The sequence below is a fragment of the Vulpes vulpes genome, chromosome 14 (genome assembly GCF_048418805.1).
Source record: "Vulpes vulpes isolate BD-2025 chromosome 14, VulVul3, whole genome shotgun sequence".
Taxonomy (NCBI): domain Eukaryota; kingdom Metazoa; phylum Chordata; class Mammalia; order Carnivora; family Canidae; genus Vulpes; species Vulpes vulpes.
In genome coordinates, this window is record NC_132793.1 from 49,625,248 (window position 1) to 49,652,157 (window position 26,910).

At 35.9% G+C, this 26,910-nt stretch overlaps 1 protein-coding gene across 5 annotated transcripts in view; it reads left to right on the top strand.

The window, feature by feature from the left end:
- TMEM232 (transmembrane protein 232) overlaps positions 1-26,910 on the top strand; it is a 223,570-nt gene that overhangs the window by 22,960 nt on the left and 173,700 nt on the right. For 3 of the 5 annotated variants that reach the window (XM_025993000.2, XM_072736590.1, XM_072736591.1), the window contains 6 exons: positions 1,063-1,198; positions 14,402-14,513; positions 16,166-16,271; positions 18,681-18,838; positions 23,073-23,172; positions 26,605-26,771. In XM_025993000.2, coding sequence (XP_025848785.2) covers positions 1,080-1,198; positions 14,402-14,513; positions 16,166-16,271; positions 18,681-18,838; positions 23,073-23,172; positions 26,605-26,771 — 762 coding nt within the window. In that variant the 5' untranslated portion in view covers positions 1,063-1,079. The remainder of the gene's footprint in view (positions 1-1,062; positions 1,199-14,401; positions 14,514-16,165; positions 16,272-18,680; positions 18,839-23,072; positions 23,173-26,604; positions 26,772-26,910) is intronic. The other 2 variants (XM_072736593.1, XM_072736592.1) reach the window with 1 other exon arrangement.

Genomic DNA, 26,910 nt, shown 5'->3' on the forward strand with positions numbered 1-26,910 from the left:
GTTTTGTTTTTTAATTAAGCACCACTCTCCTACAGCTATTCTTTCTGAGTGCCTCTTTCCTGTGGTTCCAAGAGTGGCAAGTTCACCCCCTTCTTCCAGACCCTAAGAATGGCACCATCTCCGGGTTTTATTTTATTGTATTTTTTTAAAAAATAACTCTGCCCATCTCTTCGAGTCTCTTTATTCAGTTACTCCATTTGACTGTACTGTCAACTCCCTGCCAGAACCTTGACTAATGATCAGTTTTAAAAAATTACCTAGCTTAAAAACGAAGTGAAAAAATAAATCAATGTAAATCTGACTACCTATTTCATTACTTCACTCTGCTACTTAAATGCTGCACTAAATAAAAATAGCGTCTTCTAGTTTTGGTCTTACACTCATAAAATGTATTCAAGTGTACTCGAAAAGGAAAATAAATCTGGATGTGAGAACAAGCTGAGAAAGCATAATCTAACTGGTAAAAAGAAGACAAAAAAAAATTGACAAGTAATTTTAAAAAAGAGAAAGCAAAAATAAAAATAAAAAAGAGTAAGCACAGTAATCTAATGATGATCACGAGCTCCTACATGCATACAAACTTTAGCTTCATATGTGCCATGCCCTATCTTAAGCAATCTACATATATTGACCTATTTATTTCTTATAGAAACTCTGTAAAGAGGTACTATTCCCATAGTACAAGTGGGGAAACTGAGGCACAGAACAATTAAGTAAATCAGTTTGATTGTATCCTCTTAACTACTATGCCATGATGTTTTTCCAATGGTTTTGCGATGAAACAGCTAAAGTATAATAAATGCTAAATATTATATGAAGGTATAAGTTTTTAATAGTAACATAATAGAAAGAGCATGGATTTTCAGTTCAAAGTGGGGTTAGACTCCTGCATCTAACATTTTAAATTTAAATTTAAATTCTTCCTTACTATAATTTCTTCCTTAAGCCTGATTTTCCTTCTTGCCACCCCTTTCCCCATGAATCAGGAATTTGCATGTAATGTATTATTTGGTACTGTAAGTACATTTGCATTCTAACATAAAATTTAATATTTTTCTTTAGGTTTATTATCTGTGAATATGCCTGTTAACAAATCACCTACGACCAATAAATTAGGAGTGATATCTTCCTCTTATCATGAAAAACTCTTGAGGCTTAATTTTCAAAATTTAAGGAAACGAAGGAATAAGAAATCAAAGTAAGTTTGAAAAAACTTTTTGAATTATTAAACTAGCAGACCCATATACATTATAGAATTTAGAAAGTACAGAATATTATGAACAATTTCTTTAAAATCACAAATAGTTCTATAAGGTTTACTATTTTCAAATAAATAAATTCATAATTTACAATGATCATATATTTCTAAAATTTTGAATTCTATACTTTTTGTTTGAAATATGCATTTTTCTTATAATCAGATATGTCTATTAAGTTGCTATAATAATCTGTGAAATGCATAAGATAAAGTATTTCCTAATTACTGTATTGTGGATCACTTTAGTTATTTTTGTGTCCTTTGCTATTTCAAATTAAGCAGAAATAGAATGTCTTTCTGCATTTCAAATTATTTTCTTGGGATAAAGTTTCTAAAATGAAGTTACTAGATCAAAGTTTGTTGATAATTTAAAAATTGTGTGTGACTTTACGAAATTTTTAAGAACTTAAAAATGAGAATTATAGAATATGTAATGGTGACATTTGGTTACATTTGTTTCAAATATTTTTCTTTGATAAAGATTAGATCAACATATAAGCTTGAAGCTCTTTGATGACCTGCCCTCCCACCTAAAATAATTGTGGTATATATCATTTCAGTTTATTTTTCCACTTTGATATGCATGAATATGAAATTGCCTTTTCCATACAAATATCAGTGTAATTATACCTAACTCATTTATCTGTGATTTGATTTTTTAAAAAAGTCAGTGTTAGATTTTTAATTCAGTCCATGCCGATAATTATGTTTTATTATTGATAATTATGTCTTCACCCATTTTAATGGCTGTGCATCTTTTGTTAGGTTTATTTCCATGTATTTGGTATTTTTTATACTAGAATGTGTTTTATGCATATATTTTTTAATAGATTTTTTTCTAGCTGTTTCCAGAAGAGAGAAATACAGTTGATTTTAAACATTGATTTTACATGCAGTTATACTGCTATCAATTGTAAACATGCTTATCTCCATCCGGATTTATTTATTTATTATTTATTATTTATTTATTTATTTATTTTTTGTAAGTAATTTGGCTTTATTACTGCATTCAATTTTTTTATAATAAATTTATTTATTTTTTTATTTATATTTTTTTTATAAATTTATTTTTTATTGGTGTTCACTTTGCCAGCATACAGAATAACACCCAGTGCTCATCCCCTCAAGTGCCCCCCTCAGTGCCTGTCACCCATTCACCCCCACCCCCCGCCCTCCTCCCCTTCCACCACCCCTAGTTCGTTTCCCAGAGTTAGGAGTTTTTATGTTCTGTCTCCCTTTCTGATATTTCCCACACATTTCTTCTCCCTTCCCTTCTATTCCCTTTCACTATTATTTATATTCTCCAAATGAATGAGAACATATAATGTTTGTCCTTCTCCGATTGACTTACTTCACTCAGCATGATACCCTCCAGTTCCATCCACGTTGAAGCAAATGGTGGGTATTTGTCGTTTCTAATGGCTGAGTAATATTCCATTGTATACATAAACCACATCTTCTTTATCCATTCATCTTTCGATGGACACCAAGGCTCCTAACAAAGTTTGGCTATTGTGGACATTGCTGCTAGAAACATTGGGGTGCAGGTGTCCCGGCATTTCACTGCATCTGAATCTTTGGGGTAAATCCCCAACAGTGCAATTGCTGGGTCGTAGGGCAGGTCTATTTTTAACTCTTTGAGGAACCTCCACAGTTTTCCAGAGTGGCTGCACCAGTTCACATTCCCACCAACAGTGTAAGAGGGTTCCCTTTTCTCCGCATCCTCTCCAACATTTGTGGTTTCCTGCCTTGTTAATGTTCCCCATTCTGACTGGTGTGAGGTGGTATCTCATTGTGGTTTTGATTTGTATTTCCCTAATGGCAAGTATGAACCCTGAACTTTATGGTCAACTAATATTCGATAAAGGAGGAAAGACTATCCACTGGAAGAAAGACAGTCTCTTCAATAAATGGTGCTGGGAAAATTGGACATCCACATGCAGAAGAATGAAACTAGACCACTCTCCTTCACCATACACAAAGATAAACTCAAAGTGGATGAAAGATCTAAATGTGAGACAAGAGTCCATCAAAATCCTAGAGGAGAACACAGGCAACACCCTTTTTGAACTCAGCCACAGTAACTTCTTGCAAGATACATCCACGAAGGCAAAAGAAACAAAAGCAAAAATGAACTATGGGGACTTCATCAAGATAAGAAGCTTTTGCACAGCAAAGGATACAGTCAACAAAACTCAAAGACAACCTACAGAATGAGAGAAGATTTTTGCAAATGATGTATCAGATAAAGGGCTAGTTTCCAAGATCTAGAAAGAACTTATTAAACTCAACACCAAAGAAACAAACAATCCAATCATGAAATGGGCAAAAGACATGAAGAGAAATCTCACAGAGGAAGACATGGACATGGCCAACATGCACATGAGAAAATGCTCTGCATCACTTGCCATCAGGGAAATACAAATCCATCCGGATTTAAAAAGAATATTCTGAACATTTTATGATTAAATATAATTGCTGTCCTAAACCTTATAATAGTAATTTAATTCTAATTTTTGGTTTTTAAAAATTCCACTAGACCTCATTACTAATTTAAGCAATTAATTTTCCTTTACATTTTACTTACTGTATCATTTCTCTTGATTTCCATTCCTTTTTGCTTCTTACACCTTGTTTTTCTTTTGCCAGATAAACAACTTCTAAAATTTTCCTTTGTGAGATTTTGTTGCTGAGAAAATCTGGTTTTGTTATTCTGAATATTTTTTATTTTATTTTTATTCTTAAAAGAAATTTAAAACTGAATATGGAATTATCTTTGGTCTGTTATCACTTTTATTCCTTTCTTTCTCCTCAGCAAATAGCTGTCATTCTACTCATGGCTTCCATTATTGCTGTGGAGAAGCTAGGTGAAATTTTGATGCCATTTCTGTAATATTAATCTGTGTTCCTCCACCTTGGGTGCTTTCAAAAATTTCTCATTGTCTTGCATTTTCTGCAGTTTTACTATGATATGTCAGAATGTAATTTTAAGAAATTATTCTGCTTGGGTCTCTCAAACCTTTTAAATCTGTGGACTATATGATTCCTGAAAAGTCATTCGATATTGTTTCTTCAGAAACTACTTTGACAACTCATTTTCTCTTTTCACTCCTTCTGGGAATCTTGAATAAATGTGTATTAAATCATCTCATTGTATATTTGACCTTTTACTCTTTCATCTCCATTTTCCTTTTTTTTTTTTTTTTGGTCTGTAATTTGATTAATTTATTCTGATTTGTGATATTTTTCGTGTGACTACTTCTCTTGTTACCAAATTTACACACTGAGTTTTAAAATCTGCCTGACGTGTACATAGGCCTGGAGACTGATCTTGACAACACGCACGCACGCACGCACACACACTTTTTTCCTTTTCTTTCTCCTTTTCTGCTGAGCACCACGGCAGCCTTCTCTACAGCTCCCTGGGGTTGGGGAGAAGGAATTGCGATTATTTCTGATTGCTTTTACCTCAGGCATCTAGTCAGACAACATGGAGGGAACCCAAGTTTCCCACACCTTGAAAATCCTGGCTTTTGCTTACTGCACGGTCAACATACCTGGTCTTGTCTCCATGCTCCCTGGTACCAGGGGAAACCAGATTCTGTTTCTGTCACCAGCTGTTTGAGATGAAGCAGAGACCTATCTCGAATGAAGGGACATAACCTTTGTTTTACTTCTTAGGTGTCACATGAATTGTCATACGCCTCATATTGTGTTTGCTTCACTTATTCTTCCTTAGAAACATGGGTTTGTAAGCCTCGTGTGGATTCTGTTAGAGATGCAGGTAGAGCTCCCCGTAAATCCCTCAAGTGAGGTATTGAAGTCTATTCTGAACCAAAGAGAAAATCACACAATCTTTCAGTGGATTACTGGTTCAGAGTATACTATTTTGTCACAATTTTCTTTTATCATGAAGATTATTTTATTGTGCATAGTCTGTTTTTCTTCTTCTTCTTTTTATTTTTTTTAATAATAAAAAAATTTTTTTAATTGGTGTTCAATTTGCCAACATAGAGAATAACACTCAGTGCTCATCCCGTCAAGTGCCCCCCTCAGTGCCCGTCACCCATTCACCCCCACCTCCCTCCCTCCTCCCCTTCCACCACCCTTAGTTCATTTCCCAGAGTTAGGAGTCTTTATGTTCTGTCTCCCTTCCTGATATTTCCCACACATTTCTTCTCCCTTCCCTTATATTCCCTTTCACTATTATTTATATTCCCCAAATAAATGAGAACATATAATGTTTGTCCTTCTCCGATTGACTTATTTCTACCTCATCTCAGAGATGGAGAAGACCAGAAGATTTTGAAGACTTACATCAAATATATACATTTATTTGAGCTGACTGGAAAGAATGAAAGGGAATGTAAGGCTTGCATTAGGAAGATTTAGTCAAGATATTAGATTATTTTACATCATTCTCACAGAAGCTGCTTATTTTTTTACATCTGGGAGGCTGTATTCTTTAAAGTTTCCTAAAATGTTAATAAACCTGAAATTTTTCCTTTTTATTAATGTTTTTGACACTTTTATGGTTTGTTAAATGTACTCCACAAATACATGCTCTAAATATTTTAAAATGCTATATGTGTACATATCTGTATAATATTACTGATTTTTGACAAACATACATTTATAATACAATATAGCTTTGTAGTATGCACTGTAAATATGTGCTATCAGCAGCAAGGAGACACTTTTCTAGATGTACAGTTATATTCTTATCATTTGTTCATTTTATCTATAATGTGTTTTTCATTTGTTTGAATTATTATAAGCCTTTAGAAAGTAAAATTCTAAATGGTTAAGACCTTGTAATCAGATCTGTTAATTTTAGCTAAGACATCTATATTGTGGCATTTGAGGATGACAGTGGGTGATTTAGCCAAAAATATGGTGACTTAGGATCTGGATGGCTGTAAAGAGCATGAACACATGCAGTTATGAATTAAATGTAGCTTCCTTTAGAATGTAGTAGCCCAAATGAGAGATCAGTAGCTCCTGATGAGAACATCTGTACAAAGTATGTAGAGTCTTAACAAAATCATAGAAACCACAGTCCTCTTATACTTGGGCTTATACCACTGTCTTAGCCCAAGTCTCTAGAAGGTGGAATATTAGAAGAGGATTAAAATTCTAATATTTTATTTGGGGTATGCAAAGTCAATGCACTAAAGGTGAAAAAAAAAGGAAAATTAGGTGGGAAACCTTGATACATTACTACCTAGAGCACTAAATCACAACTTGCCACAGTGAAATATAGCAGACATGTCCATACTTGGCATAATGGGACTTATTAAGACAATTTTCAAGAAGCCACATCTCACAGTAGTCCATGGAATGGAGAAAAGAAGAGGACTGTTCATCTCATCTGTTCCTTTTTGTCTAGTATTTTCCTTGGTCAGGATACACCTCATACATGCTAACGCATCCATACTTGGCATAATGGGACTTATTAAGACAATTTTCAAGAAGCCACATCTCACAGTAGTCCATGGAATGGAGAAAAGAAGAGGACTGTTCATCTCATCTGTTCCTTTTTGTCTAGTATTTTCCTTGGTCAGGATACACCTCATACATGCTAACGCATCCATACTTCTAGTTTGTGTCATCCAGCATGTGGCTCCCCACCCCCCCCACCCAGTGTAGAAAGGGAGTGGAATCTCACTGTTTGGGCCATGAAGATCAAGTGAATCTGAGACTCTGCACAATATTTATGGACAATACAGGCACGAATCAAGGAGACCTTACGAGCTTTGTATTTTGCAGAATGTTTTCAGATATCAGATTTTTCCTATCCCTAAACTCAACTCAGTATCAGTAATTCACTAGTGAAACTACTCTCTCTCTAAAAAAATATTTATTTATGGGGAGAGAGAGAGAGAGAGAGAGAGAGAGAGAGAGAGAGAGAGAGAGAACAAGTGGCGGGAGGGGCAGAGGGAAAGATAATCCAAATCAGACTGCGCTGAGTGTGGAGCCCCACATGGGGCTCAGTCTCACGACCCTGAGATCTGAACTTGGGCCAAAACCAAGAGTCAGCCACTTAACCAATTGAGCCACCCAGGCACCCTGTGATTTCCACTTTCTGAACATTAACTCTTTTTTTTTTTTTTAAAGATTTTATTTATTCATGATAGAGAGAGAGAGAGAGAGGCAGAGGGAGAAGCAGGCTCCATGCAGGGAGCCCAACGTGGGACTCGATCCCGGGTCTCCAGGATTGCGCCCTGGGCCGAAGGCCGGCACCAAACCACTGAGCCACCCAGGGATCCCCTGAACATTAACTCTAATGACCTCTTTGTCCATAGTCTTGATATTCCTGTAGATACGTGTTTTTGGTCATGCTCTTTATATCTTCATTCTGTTCTTTGGTATCTCAGTCTTAGAATTGCTTGTTTGCATGGAACAGACACATGTTCAAATTAACTCAAGTGAAAGAAAAATATAATGGAAAGATACGAGGCTGTCTTGTGGAACCTGAGAGCAGAAGGCATAGCCAGGCCTCGTTTATTCATTCAGGACTCATTATGTTCTCTGATTGATATCGGAGATGAAATGGTCAACCTGACAGATGTAGTCCACATTTACTAGACCTTAAACATGAAAAGGGTCGGGGCTTTGGCTATACATTAGTAAGTTATCCAACAAATGTTGATTGGGTGCTGCGATGGTGAGCAAGTAGCCTTCTGCACTGGGGTGCTTTGTTGTCTTGAATGACCTCTCAGCAAAAGCCACCTCTTGGTTTTACATGACGATTCAGCTCTAACATCAATTAATTAAAATATCAGCTAATTATTCAGAATCCCTGAGAGAGGACTAGATTGCTAGCTTGATTTAGATGTCTGCCTCATCTATCGTCAGGGAGGTAGAGTCATCTAGTCCTAGTATAGAAGTTGGACCCTTTGGTTCAGTAGGGAATATGAGTGATGAACAATTCTCAGAGAAGGAATTTACAACCCAAATTATATGCATATTTGAAATCCAAATATGATTCCCCAAATCTCCTCCTATTATTTTTATTGTTTCTTCCCTCCCTCTTGCCTCTATTTGTGCAATATGTCCCAAGATCTCCCTGGACCATTTTTTTCCTCCGTACCCTTCCTCTTGAAATTTTGTGGCTGTGAGTATCACTGATAGTAAGCAAATCTGAAATCTTTATTTCCAAATCCTATCCACTTCCTAATGCCTGCCTCACAAGTCTGTTGGATTATAGACCTCTCCACTTGGATGCCTCACAGGTAAATGATAGTCAGTTGTCCAGAACAGCATGGATCATCTGCCCCATTTCTCTATCTTATTGTCTTGATGTCAACTCTCTACCTCTAATCTTGCAGGCTCAAAACCTCCAGATTATTTTATGTCTACCCTCACAATTTTTCTCATATCCTATTAGTCTTCAAGCCTTACTGATTTAGCTTCCACCAATCTCTTGTATTCATTTCCTCTTCCTTATTTGTACTGTGCAAACTGCAGTTCAGACATTTATTACTTCTTACCTAAATAGTTGAAATAATTACCTAGTGGTTTACTAAGAGTCATTCCTCACTTAAAACCATTCAATAGAGGCACCTGGGGGTGTTCAGTTGGTTGAGCATCTGCCTTCAGCTCAGGTCATGATCCTGGGGTCTTGAGATCGAGTCCCACATCGGGCTCCCTGCTCAGCAGGAGCCTGCTTCTTCCTCTCCCTCTGCTCTTCCCTCTTGTGTGTGCTCATGCTATTTCCCTCTCCCTCTCAAATAAATAAAAAATCTTAAAAAAAAAAACCCATTCAATATATGACTTTCAGTTTAATCATCCTGCAGTACAGTGTACTCTTAACTCTTCTGCACGATAATTCCTCATTATTTTGCAAATAAAATTCAGAAGTCTTTGCATAATATAGAATTGGTGGTCACTGCAACTAAGAATATCTAAAATAGCAATGCCACTTAAATAAAATAAAGGTTCTTTCTCTGAATGTAGTCAGTCCAGAGCTGGTGATGTGATCTGGGACCTAAGTTCCATTTAACTGGCTGCTCTGCTGCACATGGCTCACACATAAGGCTACCTCATGTGTGTAGCGGGGCTGCTGAAGCTCCAGCTCTCACAGTCATGCTTCATGCAGCAGAATAGAGGAAGGGTAGACGGGCTTCTCTTTTTTTAGTAAACTTCCCAGAACTACTATCTGAATTTTACTTACATTTCCTGGCTGAGACATAGACAGGCATTCCTAACTACAAGAAAGAATATTTTCATGAGAAAAGGAGAAGAATAGACACTGATGTAGGCAGCCATAAATCTCTGCCACAGACCACCATTCAATGCCATTTATGTTTGTTCTCAACCCAGAAGTTCTGTCTTCATTTCCTATCTTGATTTTAAGCATTTTGTCTGTCTATGCCGAGCCCAAATAATTTGTTTTCTCTTGTATTAGGGTAAATTTGAAATGACTATAGAAAGACGCTTCTAATTTCAGTGGCTTATATATGATAGAAATGTATTTATGTGATGTAAGAAGTCAATGGGTACAGGCTGACAAGACAGCTCTGCTTTTGGGGTCAGTGAAAAACCCAGGCTCGTCATTATCTCACAGGGTGTTGTGCTCATCTGCCTAATTGAAGCTGATTCGGCACCACATGTGTGCTCCAGTCCACAGGAAGGAGGAAAAAGTATGATCCTAGGGAAGATGGTGTGTCTTGAAGTTAGAGGTGGCCTGAGATTCGCTTATATCACATTTGCTCCCATCCCACTAGCTTGGCCATGTGCCCCCATCTAGCTGCCAGAAGGACTGGGAGATCTAGAGTAGCGAGGTGACCGTGTGCCAAAGAAAAGGCAGAGAAAGAATTTTGAAAGGACAGCTGCCAGTCCGCCGCCTTCCAGTTCCTCACTATTCAGGTTACAGCTCAAGCGCCATTTCTGCCAAGAAGCTTTTCCTGATCTTTAACCCCAAACGGTAATGCTTATAAACAACAGTTACCCAGCACTGGATGCGTACTGGGAATCAGACTTTGTGTTCTGGTTCGATACTTCTCAGAATTCTACAGGATTTTGTCCTCATTTCCACAGATGAAATATGATGGTTTACACAGATTATAAGTGATTAAGCAAAGACTGTATGACTAGGAACCATTGGAATTATAATTTCTACTTCTAATCTCCCACAGGATTTCATTACCTTTTTTTTTTTTTTAAGATTTAATTTATTCACGAGAGACACACACAGAGGCAGAGACCCAGGCAGAGGGAGAAGGAGGCCCCCTGCGGGGAGCCCCATGCGGGACTCAGTCCTGGGACCCGAAGGCAGAGGCTCAACCGCTGAGCCCCCAGGCGTCCCTCATTTCTTTTTTTAATATACCTTTTTGTTGCATCTCACTTCCCTCCCAGATTGGGAACCTTCTGAGGCTGAGGCTGACATTGTATATAGCAAAATATCTGTGCGTAAGAGTCTTCCCTTAAATATTAACTGAACCAAATGAGTTCTCAGCTAAAAATAAAAATAAAAATAAAAATAAATAAATAAATAAAATTCTATTAAATAGTTTAGGTCGGGTATTCATGCAAAGTGTATTTTCTTTATATGTAAAATTAGAATGATGCTCTTTATGTACCGTGTGTTCCACAGGCCTGCACTTATATACTTTTAACACATTACATTTATCTTTGAGGAAAGTAGAATGTGTGAAGAAATTGGAATGTGGGAAGCTAAACCATATTTTCTTTTCAAATGCCTGTATTAATCTTTCAAGTGTCTTTTTTGCTGTCTAGGTGTTTTTGTATATCATTATATAATAATTGGTGTGACAACCTCAGTTTATTTGTGATGGGCTAGACATGGTTTAAATAGCTATATTTATTTCCCACTAAGTATTTACTGACATGAGCTATGGGAGACCAATGAAGGGACTCAATATCTACACAGAAAGCTGAAAGACATTCACTTCCCATATTTTCAAGGATTCATTATAGGCTGCAAACCATTCTGAAAAATAATTGACAAAACTAAAATTATTTATAAAATCTACCCTAAGCATAATATAGAAGTCAAATCCTATATTATCTCCACCCCAAGACTTTATTTCACTTTGGCAATAAAATGATGTAAATGCTTTCTATAAGCCCACAAGTAGCTCATGAAAGTTCCTGTTACCCTACATCCTTTCAAATTCCTGGCGTTGCCGTTATTTTCGATGTTAGTCATTCCAGTCGAGGTACAGGAACCTCTCACTGTAGTTTAAGTTTTGATTTCCCTACTTATGATGTCAATCATCCATCACATATGCGCTGGCCATGTGGATGTCTTCTTTTGTGAACTGCCTGTTTGAGTTTCTTCTCCATGTTTCCATTGTTTGAGAGTTCTTTATATATTCTGGATACGAGCCCTTTGTTAATGATATGTGTGGAAAATATGTTCTATCACTTGAAGTTTTGCTTTTTCATTCTCATGATTTTTAAATATAAATATATTTATAAGCAGAGGTGCTAATTAAAATATTTAAATGTCAATATAGTACGGGAATTGCTAAATCTGAATCATGTGTACCTGTTGAATAGGCCATGTCCAAAGGTCTTTAAAAATTACAGCCTCAGTTAGGGTTGGCAAAATTATACAAGAAGTCATGGGAAATGTCAATCCATAAAGGACTTGCTGCCTTTGCTGTCACATCGTATTACCATGTTAGCATCAGTTGAATTTGAGGAATGTCTGATAAATTTAATGAAGACAGAATGCTACAGTGTTGTATACGTGTTCCCACTTATTTAAAGGTAAGCATTTATAGGCAAGCTTAAGTTTGTGAGCACTCGGAAGAGCACACAAGGATGCACACTAAACCATTAATCGTGGCTATTTCTGGCGGGTAGAACTGGAGGCAGTCTGTTGGGAGGCAGTCTGTTGACGTTTCCTTATGCATCCCCTACATGCTCGGTTTGTTATAAACAGCACTGTAATGTTAATAGTTTAAAAATATAATTTCTAATGAAATTTATTAAAAAAGTAAATGGATAAAGGGGTGCCTTCTTGTAATTCCCATAGTCCTTTGAACAGATGCGAAGATCAAAACTATTTGGGACTCTTCATGAGGATCCAAGGTACATCATCCTGGATGACGGTTGAGAAAGTTTTCCGTCAACCTTCCCCTTATTTATCTAAGCAGGTACCTCCCAGAGCGAGCATGGGACAGAGAACGAAATCAAGAATGAAGTTACTCATTTCAAAATGTCCAGTTCCAGCAGCGTTTGTGCGTGCTGACACCTCCACGCTCCCTCTATCCTACTACAAGCTCCATGAGAGCAGAGCTTTCTATTTCATCCAAATATCCCCACTTCCAGGCCTATTAGGAGATGATCAATAAATGGTTACTGAATGGTGACTGACTAAATGCCCATTCTGGGATGGCAGTTAAAGAGTTGGTTATTTCATGATTGTTCTTTACTGGGTTCTAGTTTACAGGACACTGCCACTGCCTCTGCTTATTCTGTGATCCAGAGGCACCGTCATTACTTTAACGTACATCTGTCTCAATAGGACTGTGACTTATGCAGGGGCAAAAGTCTGATTTTTGTTCATGTATTTTTTCCTTGTTTCTCACATAAATTCTGAATGTATAGTAAGTTGTTAAAAAATGTGTTTTATTCCTCCAGACCACTCCTACCAATAGCATGAGGCCAACAGTTATTTGACCACACAAATAAACAACTTATTGCTTCTACTACCCATTCACTATCCCTCTAATGTCGCTTTTGATTCCACATCCCTCTTAAATCCTGTAGAATATTATTATAATCACTCTGCTCATTCTCTTGCATACACCCTCAACTTAACTTTTCTCACTTCTCTTTTAAGTGCTTGTCTACTCTCTCTGCACTTTCCCCAGGAGTTCCTTCCCATTTGTAAGGCTTTAAATACAACATGTATATCTAATGACTCAAAAATGAATCCAAAATTGATGCATCTAGCCTGAACTTTCCCTCCTGAAATTCAAACTCATATATCTGACTGCCTATCCTATGTCTCCACTGGGATGGCTATGGCTGTCTCAACCATAATATGTCCAATAGCGACCTCATTCTCTACCCTTATCCCAAATCTGCTTCTCTTAACAATCTTCCCCATCTCAGAAAATCCCAATTCCATCCTTCTGGTTACTCAGTTAAATCATGACTCCTTTTTTTTCCTTTCCTCTCATGCCTAATTTCTAATTTTTTGGGCAGTCTTGTTGGAGCTAACATCAAAATATACCCATTATCCAAACTCTTCTTTTTATTGACGTTGCTATCATCTTAATCTAAGCCACTGTTAGACTCACCTAAGTGTACATGTGTCTCCTGCCTTGCTACCTCCCACCTTTCCACACTCCAACTCTCAATAGACATTGGAATGATCCTATTAAAACTTAAATTTAAATCATGCCACTCCTTTTATCAAAACCCTGCAATAATTTCCCATCTTGTCCAGAGTTAATCTGGCTACTTGTCACCTCTCTGGCCTTCCCACATACACCTTTCCTCCTTTGTTTATTTTACTGCAGCCATAGTTGGACTGATTTCACTTGCATGGAGGGAACAAAACTTTAGCTAAATTGAACCAACACTGATATATGTGAGGAGATAAATCAGCCTGCAACATAATGGAGCTGTGCTGGTTTTTACCTTTGAAGAAGGCATATACCAACAAGACTTCTGGCAGCCATTTCAGAAACCTTTTTTTCAGAGACTACAAAATTCTTTGACATCATGAGAACTATGTTTCTCAATTCAAGAGTATGATTAGATCAATCTAGGAAGCCTATATATGTATTCTTATATAAATACATACATATATAAGAATAATTTTACTGATTACTCTGTGTGTATATGACACATTTTTATTAAGGTAAAGTACTTTTTAAAAAGAAAAGAGGGTAGTCTGGGTGGCTCAGCGGTTTAGCACCTGCCTTCAGCCAGGGGCGTGATCCTGGAGATCCAGGATTGGGTCCCACGTCGGGCTCCCTGCACGGAACCTGCTTCTCCCTCTGTCTGTGTCTCTCCCTCTCTCTCTCTCTGTGTCTCTCGTGAATAAATAAATAAATAATTTAAAAAAATAAAAAGAAAACAGTTGCACTTAGTCGCTGGAAGTTAATTAAAATTTGGGAAATGTTAACTATAATTATTGATTTGTTTTTGGTTTAGTCCATCATTTTCAATCACAAAAGAATTCATCGTGAGATTCAACCAAACCGAAAATCCAAAAGAGAAAGAAGAATTGTTGGACCTAGCTAGAAAAAACATTCTCAGGTGTAAGGTAAATAGTACACTATTTGATTATTCAGTATATGGACTTTCTAGTCTAGTCAGGTGGGTGGTTACATGTTCTAAAATATCAAAAATAAAAAGAAATACCCTTTTTAGATTATTAAGTATCATTAAAGATATTAATGCAAAGTAAAAAGTAAAGTTAAAGCTTATAAGCAAATAATTCAACATCAAATGGCTTTTTTGCTGAAGATTCTCCATAAATTATTGAGGGATACAGCTGTTGACACTAGTCCAAGAACTCACCATAAAATGTGAAAGGCTGGCAAATAAACTTGTGATTATGATAACTCCACTTTTTCCTAAAAAAGGGTTGATGGAGGGATCCCTGGGTGGCGCAGCGGTTTGGCGCCTGCCTTTGGCCCAGGGCGCGATCCTGGAGACCCGGGATCGAATCCCACATCAGGCTCCCGGTGCATGGGGCCTGCTTCTTCCTCCGCCTGTGTCTCTGCCTCTCTCTCTCTCTCTGTGACTATCATAAATAATAAAATTTAAAAAAAATATATTTAAAAAAAAAAAAAGGGTTGATGGATATACCATAATGTCCCAAAGAAGAAAGGAAGCTTCCCTAAACCTTCATTATACATGCACAGTATACTCTATTCTTTCTCCATAAGAAACTATTCCCCTAACTTAGAAAATACATTCTTTAAGGGAATGCTATTAGTTTCCAAACTTTCAAACACATATCAAAACAGAACAGGAAGTGAAATAAGTAAGTCCTTGTTTTGCTTTTCTTACGTTAGATCCAGTTTATGTTAGGCAGAGAAATAATATACTAATGTACTATATATACTAATATACTTATATGTGGTACAAATATATATGTATGTATATATATATATATATATATATATATATATATAGTATATTTATATATACCTATGGTACAAATATACCATATTACCAAAATATATACCAAAATATTCATGAAATAAAAGTCATACAAAACTGGAGCATAAATTAAGCCATCTTATTTGTTGTGCTGGGATTATTTCCCAGTGTTTTAGTTTACTGTTGCTCATATATTTTAAATTTTTGAAAAAAAATTAATTAAAAAAAGAATATTCTTCTGGCAAGTATGCATGCTGGGAGGTGCTAGCAGGTACATTCATCAGTGAGCTTTTGTCCAAATGGCCAACTGCTCCCCGGGGAAGCCCCAGGAGTGGGCCCATTAAGGGAAGAGTGGCAATCTTTGGCACCAATAATGCATGCTCATTAATTTCACACCATTCACAGTGAAGTAGCCAGAGTTTTCCAGCAAGTTGGCATTAAGCTAATTTCAGTTGAATCACATTCAGTATACTTTTCCTTCTAGAATCAGAGATGCATTCTCTAGGTAGGGAAATGAAATAGAAATAATCCCTTGAAAGTGAAGAGTATAAATTATTTGTAGCAAATAATTATATAATTCAGAATATTAACATTCTTTATACTTTAGCACTAATACATTGATATAAAATGTCAAAAAATAAAGTAATAAAAACAAAAATATAAAGTTTAATATAACCCTGACTATAGAGCACAGCCTCATAGGGTGACTTTCAGAATATAAATAAGGGATAATCAAAATAAATAAGCAAATAAATTTGTAAGAAACTATACATTTTGGTTTGCCTTTTTCATGTTTCCCCATAACAGAGAAAACTGGGTCTCAAAACGTTAGGCTCTGGAAAGCATGTGCATCTTCCTACTGCGTGGATGGAAGTAATGTATCTCGCTCAGTGCAAAGGAAAAATCCAAGATGGTATGTACTCTTCCTAAGCTCTTCTCAGTTTCCCTGAGTGTTCTCTAGATTAGCAGAAAAGGTATAACTTGTGACCTTTAATATTTAGAAATTGTGCAGGAGCCAAGGAAAATTTGCCTTTCTCTATAGAAATATCTTGTAATGTTTCACTGTGAAAGCTCCTTTTGTAATTTTGAATTTATGAATTTGACTGCTCAACTTTTTAATTACAAAATTGTTTTAAACTTTTGTTCAGCACAGTCTTCATTGCTTTTTTCTAAAATTAGTAACTAATTAAAAAGTAATATAAAGTGTCATTGAAGTGATTTTTAATTACAATAGGCACTATATACATTTGGAGAAACTTGTTTTGGCATTTTATAAGTCTTACTCATAAAACGTTAACCAAATGGTCCTTTGTTTTTCACTTATTTCAAACAGCCATTTTACTCATTACCTTTCCATTTATCACTTCTCATTTATATGTCTCCTTCCAAAGCATCATCCAACCACTCTCAAAAAGAAATTAAAAAACATTATTTTTAAGGAGGTAAAATTTCTTCTATAATTATCCTGATTTTTATGTGTATGCGTTTTAAAATGAGATTTAGAATGTTAACCATATGAGGTCAGAGAGTATTGCCCCATGTAAATTGAGTTTTATAGGGCTGTCTGGGAGGTTTCAAGCAACAGGAAGAGTAAGAACATTTTGTATTTGACTTGAGTTTATGGCACTTTTATCACAGTGCTATCCACAGCTTGACCTCTATTAAATGTTTAAATGATATTGAAGTAAACATCCCTGGCTTATCAACAACCAGCATCTACTTGCTTTTTTTGTCCATTAAACCTGTTTTGTTCAGGTGTCTGGCGGTGGTCATGTGGTTCAGAAGGGAACTGAGCCTCCCAGCCTGGGTGCAGCATGGGGGGGATGGGAGGGGCAATGAGGCTGGTTGATCTAAACTAATCATGGGAATTCCCTCTTGCTTGCAAGTGATTGGATTAGGAGTGGTCACAGGACCTGGTTCTACCCAGAGATGTAAAAATAGATCTATTTGGAGTACTTTTTGTTGAATTGCTTTTGGAAAGAAAGTACCTCTTCCCACCTCTGGGAAGAAAGCACCTCTTCCCTCCCTATACCTTTTGATTCCTTTCTAAATGGCTTGGTAAGAAAAAGATGCCTGGAGCTTGTGTGGTCATCACAGTCACCATGTACATCAGAACTAGAAGATGAAAAAAAAAATGCATACAGTTAGGGCAGTTAGGTGAGTGCCAGCCCTACGGTCTTTCCACCTATGATCTTGTGAAATAATAAACATACTCACTTTGAAGATATTTCTTTGCATTTCCTGTTACACATAGCCAAAGGCTTTTCACTTACCAAGATATTGAACTCCAAATAAAACCCCTAAATATGAATTCTTCTTACCAGCTCCCCAACTGAAAACCCTCCACATCTGTGTCTTGCGCCTCTCTCCCCCGCCCCCTTCCCTCTCTCATCTGCTGCTCATTCTATAGTCCTCCCTCCATGCAGCAGTGATCACACTAGAGCTTAAATCATTTCCAGTGTCTTCTGATTACACTTAAAATAAGCCCCGACTATGTCTGACTTGATTCCTGCCTGCCTTCCCTACTTATTCATTATGCTCAGCCATACTGGTCTGCTTCCTATTCCTTGGATGTGTCAGGGCTTTTCCTTCCTCAAGTCCCTGCATTTGCTGTTCTTTTCAGATATTTCATGACAGCTCTTTTCAAAATCTTTGCAATAACTTGAGGTGTAATTTTCTCTAGGGCCTTAGCTCTATATTCTTCCTCTTTCATCTCCCCTGGGTCCTAGATCGTCTGTCTTGATTTTCTAGTTTTCCACTCTGCTCTTTATAGCACTTGTCTTTAGTGCTTTCTTTTGTCATCCAGTTCTGCCCCTTTGCCCCTTCATTATTTGTCTGGTCTGGTGATCTATTTTGTGTTGGCTGGAACATCTGGAGCTCCTTGTGCATTTCTCTCTCTCTCTTCTATCTCTAGCTCTGTAGTCTCTCCAGTTTAGTGACTTCTGAGTAATTAGATTTTTTACATGGCAGCTAAGTGTCTTTCTTACACTAGCCAGAGCTTTCCTACATTAGCCAGAGCTGGTGTCTTGAGAAAGAGATCCAAGTGGCTCAAGTGGTATATTGACTTTTCTGATCTAGTGTTTTATTGATTAAAACAGTCACAAGACCTACTCAAGTTCAAGGGGGAAGGGGTGTGGACTTCACTTTTTGATGGGAGGAGTGTCAAAGAATTTGTAAATATTTAACCTTTTAAATTTTTAATATTTTAAAACCATAATCTGGTTTTGGTGACAGCAAATAGTTAATTGTAAGGCTTAATTATAGCATGTAGACAAAAGCATGATCTATAAATTGTGAAGTTTCTACCTTTTTAATATTTCAGAAGCTTTAAATATGCTTTATGCTTCCCTGGACTATGCTTCCTTTGATTATGAGCATCTGCCTACCTTATTTTTTGTTGCGGAATCAGTTTTATATAGACTCTGTTGTGATGCATTCCAAAAGACATACTTATATTCAGTTGAAATAAAGCTGACAAAGGTATGTTGTAAAATATTTTTAATGTGTTTTAATTACTACACATACTACATGTAGTCATATGACCCCTGTTTTAAGATCTAAACAGTACATTTGGTTTTATTATGGAATATTCTCTTGTTTGGTAGTTTATGTTAATCTTCTTTAAATGTGGATAATACATTATTACCTAACATCCAAATGGAGATAGTTTGAGAAAATATAACTTCACCATCTAAGAAAATAATATTTAATTGAAATCAAGTTAGTATTTATGTATGCATATGTGTAACTTTTGTCCTATTTTAAGGATTTTTAAATGCCATTTTCCATTTAAAAATGCTGACAATAACTTTAGCTAGTTGCCCAATTTGAGAAGAGTTATTCTTTCAGTATTCTGTGGCATTTAAAGCCATAAGATGGGAAACTATCTTCATGAGGTTCATGTTTTACAAGGTCTTGGATGTCATTTGTTTCTGTTCCCTGTGATGATTATGGTTGCCTGTGGCAAAATTTATTATGAATAAAAAAAAATAGGTTATGTAGTAGTTTTATTTCAAAGAAAATATAAAGCTAGAAGAAAAATGTAAAAACATAGATATTTTTAGGATATGCATATTTTAATAATTATTTGCAAAAATTATTAAGTATTATTTGCAAAAAGAATTTCTTACTCAATTTCACTATGTAGTGTTAGAAAGTTACCATGGAAATGTCCATAAGTCAACCAGGGCGTTTTTGGAAGATACTATATTTTAGTCCTTAGAAATCAAGCCTGGATCCTCTCTGACATGTTTGGGGGTAAAAGATTTCTGGTGACCAGGCGTGGTTCAGAGAGCACGTAATAGAAACGGAGCGTGCAAAGAACTGAGGCTTTGCATAGGAGGATGGGAGTAGAAAGTCAAGATGTTACCATGATGACTTTTTCTTCTGTCTTTTTCCTCTGTTTCCCAAACTATTCATTATGAAGATATAGAAAAGATTATACAATTATTATAGAGGTTGAAAAAGTATCTACATCTCTATATATTTTCTAATGAATAAAGAATGAAAGGAGAAACAAGCAAAGCTGGCTTTTCTCCCCTTTTCATTTTCTTTAGTGGCCATTTTCCATTCATTGCCTTTTATATTTTTGCTACCAATAAATGCTATAAAATACAGCTTTAGCCATTGTACAAATCGCTTATAATTTATATATACTACATCATTTATTTATTTAAAGATTTATTCATTTATTTTAGAAAGAGAGAGAGAGAGAGAGAGAGAGAGCGCACAAGTGGAGAGGAGGAGCAGAGGAAGAGGGAGAGGGAATCTCAATCAGCTTCCCCACTAAACATGGAGCCTGACATGGGTCTTGATCCCACAACCCTGAAATCATGACCTAAGCCAAAACCAAGAGTCAGATGCTTAAAACTGACTGGACCACCCAGGCACCCGATTACTATGTCATTTATTTTTTAAAAGATTCCTATATCTTTTTATCTGACAGTTTAAACAATTTGCACATATAACACCTGTGAATACTTACACAGAACTTAACTTGCACAACACCTTGCACAGTGATCAGTGCTTTAGATGTATCAGACATAATTAACTTATTCAATCCTTATAACAAACCTAAAAAGTAGGTGCTATTATTGGCCATTATTTTACAGACCAAGGCATATAAATGAATTATTCAAGGTTTCTCAGCAGAGAAGATTTTGAAACTGAGTCCAGTGGACTCTCAGCCATAATACTACACATTTATTTTGGCTCTCAGATTTACTACTTTTAAAGTCTACTTCTTATTGTTCTAGAAAATATAAATTAGCTAGGGGAAGTAAGCATGCTCTATAAGTACCTTTGATTTCAGGCAAGAAGCCATTTCAGTTATCCTCCTTGACTTTGTAGAATTTTCATTATGTATCTGATAGTCAGTTGGAAGCTTTGGTTTTGATCTTTTCTTCAGTATGCTACACTGAAAGGTATTGCCAGGGAAGCATCACCCACCTTCATGGGCGCCATTTTGTTGATAAAGCTCAGCAGAAGAGCCAGAAATACTGAATTCCCTACTATTATTTACTTTCACATTTTGTGTGCATTCTTTCCTCATTATTTACCTGAGTGTAGAATCATCTTAAGTATTAAAGTCTACTTACTGAAGTGTAGAGAATAATATATAAGAAACAATAGTTCAATATATTTTAGAGAGAAATATAAAGTGTTCTTCAAGCTTCTATAAAAAAAAACACGGAGCACATAACCAACTATTAAATATAACACATAATAAATGTTATTTCGCATTTTTATTTCACAATTAAATAATAGAAACAGAGAAATGAAGAGAATAAGCCATAGAAAGAGAAGGAAAGAAGGGAGAGTAAGAATAAAGGAAGGAAAGATAGAGTGAAGAGACATCTAAAAGCAGAGATTCTGTCTAGGAGGCACAGCTCAAGCTGTCAAGCTGCAGAAAGAATATGTGCAAAAATGAGACATGAGGAAAGATGCACAGAAGGTCCCAGAATATTTTAGAGACACGGAAAGGCAGATTTTTAAATAAAAATTTAGCTTTTCAGAATATTATAGATGAAAACTGCTTTCCAAGCATGGTTATAACTAAGGATAGCCTCTGGGTCAGGTCAAACAACCAAATTGGGGTAAATACAGTGATCATTCAAACATCTGTTTTTTATATATTTTTCTATTTTGTATGATATTACAAATTTTTGAACATGAATTTTCCTTTCAGTATCTAATTCCTTGCAAATTATTCCCCTTTGGTTAATTTTTCATTCATTGTCTATAACAATGAGTATTTCTTATTTTAATACTCTCACTTAGAATATTGCAGTATTCTTTTAAGTGATCTGACAATTTTCTCTTTCCATCTAACTTCAGTCTCTTAGAGAAGCACAATACTATATCAAAGTGGTCTGTATGAAGAGTTCCCTTGGATATACTTTATAAATGTTTTTTTTAAATTTTATTTAAGTCTGTAAATGGTGCATATTTATAATTTATGGATATATTTATAAAAATTGATGGTGCATTCTTAGAATTTATTTCGCCAACAGAATTTTATGATAAAAGTACTTGGGAAACACTGCTGTAATAGAGAGTTCATGCCTTTTGGTCCAACACAGTCTTGGGTTCAAAGTCCAATCATGCCACTTATTTGTTAAATTATCTTGGTTGAATCAGAGACTTGGTAGAATGATCTTTTTTATTTTATTATTATTTTTTACGTATGGATCTGACAACAGCCTGCATTGTTGTTAAGAGGATTTGGACTACATGTATCTTGATAGTGATATTGTTTTTTTTTTTTTTTTTTTTTTTTTTTTTTTTTTTTTTTATGATAGTCACAGAGAGAGAGAGAGAGAGGCAGAGACACAGGCGGAGGGAGAAGCAGGCTCCATGCACCGGGAGCCTGACGTGGGATTCGATCCCGGGTCTCCAGGATCGCGCCCTGGGCCAAAGGCAGGCGCCAAACCGCTGCGCCACCCAGGGATCCCGATATTGTTTTGTTTTGTTTCCACAATCTTATGATTTAGCAACCTAAGAATTTCTGTTCCATTTATTTCTATGATTTTTGAGGTTTTGTCCCATTTTCTGTGAAAACTTGCATATCATAAATTTGCAGATATTCCACTTTCTGTATTCTATGTAAAATAAACTTGCTATATACATGGAACTTCACGGAGGTAAGATACTAGTGTTTATTTATTTATTTAGTAGTGTTCATAAGGGAATTGGGATCTTAGTGTAGCCTAGTATACTCAGGAAGAATGTTTCTCAAAACCATCTAAATCAATGTTTTTAAAAATGTTTTGACTGAGACGTTTGCATTGCAAACCAAAACATGCATAATACCCACTGATTTGTATACTGAAACAAGGAACTGTGCAATGCACTATGAAATTTTCTTTTATCTTTCATTTTGTTTAAAAATCCACTCTCAATTGATTTCATGACTCACTTAAGGGGCATGACTTGCAATTTGAGAAATACTGTTCTATAGGACACAGAACAGAATAGCATTCAGTATTGGTCATTATATATAATGTAGAGATGATTTATAAAAGTCTCTTGGCTGAACCAGTATTTCAACCTTGATATAAATGTTTTAAAGTTATTTCAAAAGCGCATGAACTCAAGAGAGTTTGAAATTGTTTCATCAAAAGGAAATGTAATAATAAAATGGTTTAGTTTCCTTAGAGTTTCTAAACATTTATTGGTGCAACACAAATATACTTTTTTCTTTTTCTTTTGACAGATTGGCTATTTGGTCTTCTTACGACTTTTTATATATTTCCTGCATGGTCACCTAGAAAGTTTTAAACAGCATTTACTTAGGCTTCAACCATATTTATACGGTAGACTCTCTTTTATTTTCTGCACTTATAAATGTTTTATGTTATAGTTCGAGAAGCTCAGACTATTACTATAAAGAACATAAGCTGTATTTTATTTTTCATGAAAAGTAAGAGGTACAGTATTGTTGAACACAGTTTCTGGGCCAGACTACATGGGTTTTACTTTTAACTTTCCTACTTAACTAAGTGCATGACCTTGTCTGTGACTCAGTTTCCTCATCTGTAATAGAATCTACCTTTCTAGATTTCAAGAAAGTTTTATATTTTAGTATGGTAACACTAGTGACAGTGTAGATGCTGAACTGGAGTAAGGAGAATGTGAAGCAGGGTGTCAGTTAGCTATGACTGTAGTTGGGCAGGAGATGTTAAAGATTATGAACTTTTAAAATGAGAAGGAGAGAGAGTAAAATAGTTTTGAAAAATGTTTAAAAGAAAAAAGGCACTGAATTTGGTGATCAATTGGATCTAGTCTATATATAAGGGGAAATGAAGAATTCAGGAGGAATCTTTAAATTTAACATAGTGACAAATAGGATCAAGATAATGGTACTTTAATCTTTTTAAAAATTTTTTTTTATTTATTTATGATAGTCACAGAGAGAGAGAGAGAGAGAGAGAGAGAGGCAGAGACACAGGCAGAGGGAGAAGCAGGCTCCATGCACCGGGAGCCCGATGTGGGATCCGATCCCGGGTCTCCAGGATCGTGCCCTGGGCCAAAGGCAGGCGCCAAACCGCTGTGCCACCCAGGGATCCCGATAATGGTACTTTAAATTGAAAAAATTTTGGAGAAACTTTGGACATATTGGATTTTGAAGATCACTCAGTTGGAAATACAGATTTGGAAGTAGGGAAATAAACGAAGGCTGGGATTCACTTATATCATAGATATTAATGCAGATGATTTGCCAGTCATCCACGTTAATATGGCTGAAATAACCTCAGAGTGAAAGGTGTTTCAGGGGAGAAATTAGTTCTAGGAAAAGGCTTAGAGAACATAAACATTTAATAGATTATTGGAGTGCCATATATCAGGAAAGGGAAGTAAGAGAGAATAGTGACACAGAAATCAAAAGAGGGGAGGTTCAAGAAGGTCAGCATTATCAAGAGCTATAAAAATATGAAATAGTAGAAGGTCTAAAAGTTGATGGGTTTCTGTAAGCAGAAAGTCACTGTTGATCTTGGGAGCATTCCCAGGAGAGATGGGGAAGCAAAACTCAGACTGGAGGTAAACAAAGGGTGAAGGGAAGGTTTAAGCATAAGACAGAGATGGTGAACTATTACAAAGAACTAAGCTATAAAGAGAAGGAGAAATATGCCAATAGTTTGAATGAAAAAAACAAAATAAAAAAAGAGTTTCACATCTCCCTTTCCAATTCAGATGCCTTTTATTATTTTTTTTTCTTGCCTAATTATCCTGGTTAGGACTTGCAGTACTTTGTTGAATAAGGTAGGTGAGAGTGGGCATCCTCGTCTTGTTCCTCGTTTTGGAGGAAAAGCTGTCCACTCCTCACCTTTGACCATGATGTTAGCGGTGGACTAGTAGTACACGGCCTTTATTATGTTGAGTTACGCTCCCTGTATGCCTGCTTCATTGTGAGTTCTTTTCACCATAAATGGATGTTGAATTTTGTCACATACGTTTTCTACATTGATTAAGATCATTGTATGATTTTTAATTTTCATTTTGGTAATGTGGTGTATCACATTGGCTGATTTGGGGATGTTAAACCCTCCTTGTGTCTCTGGAATAAATCCCACTTAGTCATGGTATATGATCCTTTTAATATGTTGCTGAATTTGGTTTGCTAGTATTTTGTTGAGGATTTTGAATCTATATTCATCAGGGATATTGGCCTATAATTTTCTTTTCTTGTGGCATCCTTGTATGATTTTGATAGGGTAATGCTGGCCTTGTAAAATAAGTTTAAAAGTTCCCTCCTCCTGTATTTTGTACGAGTTTGAGAAGGATTGGTACTCTCTTTGAATATTTGGTAGAATTCATCAGTGAGGCTCTGTGGTTCTGGACTTTTGTTTGTTGAGAGGTTTTTCATTACTGATTCAGTCTCCTTACTAATAATCACTCTGTTCATATTTTTTATTTCATCTTGATTCAGTCTTGGTAGGTTGTATATTCCTAGTATTTTGTCCATTTCTTAATTTATTTGAGTCCTCTTTTTTCTGTTGGTGAGACTAGCTAGACTAGGCTTATCAATTTATCTTTTCAAAAACTTTTTTTTTTTTTAGTTTTAAATAAACTTTTTAGTTTAATTGATTGAATTAACAAAAGATCAGAGGATCCCTGGGTTGCTCAGTGGTTTAACGCCTGCCTTCGGCCCAGGGTGTGATCCTGGAGACCCGGGATCGAGTCCCACATCGGGCTTCCTGCAGGGAGCTTGCTTCTCCCTCTGCCTGTGTCTCTGCCTCTTTCTGTGTCTTTCATGAATAAATAAATAAAATCTTAAAAAAAAGGTCAAAGAGGAAAAGATTAGTATGTTGTAGGATAAGAGATAAAAGGACTCAAGATATAAGAAAGGGAATATTTGGTGGAAAAATCATGGAGGAAGGAATAGGCGGTAACAGTGGAAGTGTTTTGGAGACTGACCAATAAATTTCACCACTACTACAAATTCTGACGGGTATGAAACCCAGACAGGCTTGGAGACTTAGCAGAATAAGAATTTATGTCTATCGTATCACTTGTTTTGATTTCTTCATACAGATTTTGCCCCTTCAATCAAATACTGTTAAACACAGCCTTACTTACGCTACATTTCTGTCTTTAGCAACAGAGTAATTTTTACCTGCAATAGCAGGAAGCAATTGCTACCTATCCATATAGCCATCCAGTAGAAGAGTAGTTACTACTAATTTCTCCAATGTCAGAATATTGAAACTCAGAAATTATCTAAAAGTGTACAAAAAGAACAGAATACAGATAGTTCTGTTAGATATGATATAGTGTTATGTTGAATGACATAATTGTTGCTATACTTAAAATATATTTTAAAAAACAACAGCAATAACATCCTGAAAAGGAATAAAACTGGAGAATGTAGGGTTAAAAATGATGATTTATTTGTAGGATTGCAGTTTCAAAGTATCCATTTATGAAAAGAGTATGTTATAAGTTGATTTATTTTCGCCTGAAAGTTTCCAAGCATTGTTGTACAGTAACTATACTTAATTGGGCATTCGATCATTATGCAATTGCTGTTCGGAATTATATAAACTCTTAACTATCTACCTTGTAGTTTTTTATTATGCCACCAGGGGTCACACATAGCATTATAAATCTTGAATAGATGGGGACACGGATAGCAGTTTCAGCATCTAAGAACTGAATTTAATTATATTTTAGTAACTAAAAGACAAATGAAACACAATGCAAGATATTAATGAGATGTTTATCATAAATTATTTTTCTTACAATAGCACTTTCTTCCTCTGGAGAGTCATATTACAAGTATCCAAACATCTTTTCAAATGTGCAATTCATTTTGAAAACCATGGAGATTATATGCAAAAGAGGGCTCCTTCCTGGGTCAGTTTTTAGCCCTGTGGAAAACAAGAAAAGCTATAAGAACGTAGATTCTGAGATGGTGAGTATATCCTAGTCCATAATGAATCAGGTAATATTACTATGATGAAATAATTGTGCTTGGCCAATACATGTAACATCCTTGAAGTTGAGTTTAGGTGGTGGGGGGGAGGGCGAGAGGAGTGAACAGCAAAAACACT